The 4021-nt window shown below is 53.6% G+C and overlaps 1 protein-coding gene across 1 annotated transcript; it reads right to left on the bottom strand.

Annotated features, from left to right (window-relative positions):
- Nucleotides 1-1538: 1538 nt before the first annotated feature.
- On the bottom strand, nt 1539-3607 carry LOC147993035 (putative disease resistance protein RGA1). Its single transcript, XM_087533264.1, has 2 exons — nt 3173-3607; nt 1539-2004 (listed from the first exon to the last, which is right to left on the bottom strand). Exons 1-2 carry the CDS (start codon nt 3470-3472, stop codon nt 1672-1674), a joined length of 633 nt encoding a protein of 210 aa, XP_087389390.1. The 5' UTR covers nt 3473-3607; the 3' UTR covers nt 1539-1671.
- Nucleotides 3608-4021: the final 414 nt, after the last annotated feature.

The following is a 4021-nucleotide window of genomic DNA, read 5'->3' as shown; positions in this document are numbered from 1 at the left end:
CGCAATAGCTGTCCCCTCATGGTCAACAGCAGCCGGGGGCGGAGGTTGTCGACGAAACCTCCCACGGCCACCACCCCGACCACCTCGATATCCACGATAGCCGCCTCTCTGGCGGTGCTCCGGACCGGATGTCCCCTCGACAAAGCCACCCGGAGGCCCAAGAAAAGGTCGCTCAGCCGACCCGTCACCCTGCCAGGCGTAGCCTCGACCGCCACCCGTAGATGAGGAACCGCGGTGCTTCCCTTTTCCGTATGCATCAACACCGTCATCCCCCCACTGACCTCGGGGTGGCTCGAAAGAATCTGTAGCTGTCAATGATTGCCTTGTCTGCGCAGGTCCCGACCGGTTCTGAGCCGGTCTCGCTACGAAGTGCGGCGGGGGAGCGCCCCGAGGCGGACCACTACCCGGAGCCGGCACCACAGTATTCTGTCCTGTCCCGTCGCCCCTCCCCGTAGCAGTAGGTACTGTAGGAATTGGCCCCGTCGGTCGGTGCGCCGCGGCAGCGCCACGGCCAGCTCCGGCTGCAACGACGCCCCTAGCCTGGGCATCTCTTCCCGACTGCCGCGCGAGCGGTCTGGCAGCCATATGCACGGGCGGCCTTGGCCCAAGGTTGTCGCCTGGATGCCCCATGGCAGAGACAGCGGCGCCCCGCCCAGCTCCAACAACGGCACCTGCCGCACCAGGCCCGGCGGCAGCAGCTCCCCGTCCAATACCCCCCGGCGGAGGCGGCACGGCTGCCCCGGCCCTGTTCTGGGGTTTCGGCGCCGGCGCCGGCGGCCCTCCCGTCCCTCTGCCCGTCATCGCGCTAAGGGGAGGGATCCGACGAGCTCGGCCGGAGCCGCACGGAGGAACCACGGGCGTCCCGATCCGGCGAACCCTAGGGCGCAGCACGAGGACGTTCGAACGGCAGTTCATGATCTCGTCCGTGCATGCGGCTGCCCCATCGATACAAGTGGCGCCCGGTATCGCTTGGGCCTCATGCCCAGCGTTTACCGGCCCACAGAGGCGCTCGTGAGATGCCAACACAGCCGGCCCACCTCGGCCCAGCAGGTGGTTCAAACGAGCTGTACGAGCGGCGCTGATCCCGACCGACGAGGGCACATCCGCCGCCGCCGGCGACGATCCGGCCCTCAACCGGCGCACCGGCCTCTTCTTCTTCACCACCTTCCACGAATCCGGATGAATCAAGTCGAAAAGCGTAAGGTTTGGAAGTTGTACCTTAGGTATAGGGCCCTTCCAGGGTCGGACTGCCGTCGCCGCCGTTCTCCGGTGAACGACATGGCGCACCATCTCCTTCCTCTCCTCCGGATGTAGCCCGATCCGCGCCGGATCCTCCACCGGCAATACCGAGTCTACGGTTGTGGCCACATCATCCTCGTCGTAACCTGCGTGAAACAAGTCCAAAATCAAATCCGATGGAGTTGGCGACGTCGGTGAATCCCCTGGATCTTCTCTGTCGCCGTCGGCATCCTCGTCGTCCGAGTCTAGAAGAACCCAGAAATGGCCGCCGACGCCTGCCCGGTCCGCAGGTGCGGGGCGACGCGCCGTGGTGATGGCCTCCACCCTCGCCTGGGACGTCGCCCGGGGAGACGCCCAGGGAGTCGCCATGCCCCTCCCCTGGATCTTCTCTCAGCCAGAGGATGGTGATTCCTGGCATATGATCTGCTGCAATCACATGTAGCTCTCCTGATGTGCACTATCGTTTTCCAGGCAATTGGGAAGGATTGTGATCTCTTTTTTCATGCTCTTGGATAACGATGCCAATATTTTCTCTTTCTCCCCGGTTCTCCCAATTATATGTGTCTCCAAGGTTGACGATGTTTCCCGTATATCCGTAACCTTTGGCTCACTGGCATTAGTACCTTCCATTAATTCGAATTTCCTGTGCTGATCTGTTATTACTTCTAGACCCTGCCTCATCTTATCCATCTTATTGGCCATTGTAATCTCAGGGCCAATTGTGAGACAAGAGATCATAGTTGCCAAATAATTTTTGAAGGAGGACTGCAAGAGGGTGAGTTGTTAATACAATGTGAAATAGAAACTTGGCAAGTACTATAGCATATGGTATTACAAGTGTATTCATTCAACCCAATATGAAATGAGATCGAAAGTGCGATGAAAACTAGCCTAGAAAGAATGTGTGAGGAACAGGGGGAAGGAAAAGAAATGCAACAAGTAATAAGTATAAGTCCAACTCACCGATCTATTCATTTCTTGCACTACATATACTCTGTGAGCTATAAGCCGAGTGTGTTATATCGGGTACACGGCTTACTTGCAGCACCGTCACGGAGCGCGTTGGCGGGCGGCGCACGGGCCATGTGGCAGGTACGTTTTGCTGTGAGATGTGACTTAAGCCGAGTGCATCCTAGATGCAACCTCGGCTTACATGAATGCACGCCGTGTCCTTTTTTTAAGACGAGTGCATGCATATAGGATTCACGGCGTACGTTGCTGTAAGCCGAGTATGCTTTGTTCGCCGTGTGTCCTTTGAGGCATACTCGGCTTAGGTGTAAGTAAGTCGTGAACCCGTGTTTTAGCACTCGGCTTAGAGAAGGATACAAGGCTACGTGTGTTTTTCCTGTAGTGGGAGCTACTGGAGTGGTGGTAAGAGGAGCCGACTAGTTTCATGCACGGTAAAACAAAATGAAACTGCTTCACATACTTGAAATAGTGTTCAATCTTTGTACGACCAAGAAATCCAGCGGCCGTAGCCCTTTCAAACTACGATGTGCAGCTGGATTTTAATCGTCGTACAGGAGCCATAGGAATTTTGTCATCATATAGCACGATTCAAAATAAGATGGTATGAAAATGTTTCAGATTCAGGAGCCTATCCTCCAGCAGACTCAAGAGCTTAGTAGCTTAGTGGGTGTTTTAATTCTTTCCAATGTGGCAGCTCATTGTGAAGCCAAATAAGCTACCGCTCGCTCAGCAGTCAGCACCCACTGTGTATCTGGATGCAGTAAATGTGAGGTGAGGGTACCGAGACACGTGCTTTTAGCATAGTTGTAACTATGCAAGGTGATTAATCTAAAGAAAAACTGTGCTAGGTGATTTGTTTTGTACTACTACAAGGCTTTTATTTCTCAAAAAGAGAAGAGTAGCATACAATACGAAAACACACTAATAACAAGTTAATGGACTTTGGTTTTCTCCACGTACGTACCTTTCGCGCAGACGGCTGTATGATTGCTTGCGTGTCGGCTTCGAATTCATCAATCATATCGGAGATCTCATACATGAAGTCCTTGAGCCGCTTCAGCCATAGACGTGTCGATCTATCCGTGATCGACCGCCTCTCGGCGTCCTCAAGCAGGGCATCGACACCCTCCAGCTCCATCTTCATCTTGTTCAGGTCCTCATCGAAGTTCATCTTCAGGGCGATCTGACCACCAATCACAGAACCAATCTGCTCACCCACCACCTTGAGGATGGCAGCGGCAAGCATGCCACCAAGCTCCGCCATGGCTGCTGCTCGCAGCCTGATCTCACGTCGGGGGGTTGAAGCTAGGTGGAGGGAGCAAGAATGGTAGGGTAAGACGTTTGTGAAGTGTGTGATGGGGTAATCTTATTCTTATTGCATTTGGGTGCCCGCAACTGCATCAAGCTAGTCAACTCTATGCCGTGTCTTCATCTTGTACGCATTTTATATCATTTTGTACAGATATGAACAGTTGTGCACATCGTGCGCACGATTTGTGCGGCCCCTTCCTGCTGAGAGCCTGAGACTTTGATCCGGTCTTTGTTACTTTTGTTTTGTTTTGCACATTCTGATACAGAGCACATACGCTAATGACGCTCTACATGCATGGTTGACAAAGCTATAGAAATGACGATGATACCTTGTCCATTAAAATTGAGACGTTTGAATTCGCCGAGTTTATTGGCCGGCCCTCCATGCTGATACTGTTCAGAAAGCCATTTATTACCACGGCCATTTACATTACCTTTATTTTTACCAGAGTTGGGGTGGTTCTGGCATAATGTCTACATGGAAAGAAAGAACGTTGAGTCA

This window comes from Triticum urartu, chromosome 1A (assembly GCF_056163025.1).
Source record: "Triticum urartu cultivar PI428250 chromosome 1A, HENAU_Tu73, whole genome shotgun sequence".
In the NCBI taxonomy this organism is placed as follows: domain Eukaryota; kingdom Viridiplantae; phylum Streptophyta; class Magnoliopsida; order Poales; family Poaceae; genus Triticum; species Triticum urartu.
This window is presented reverse-complemented; position numbering and strand designations above follow the sequence as displayed.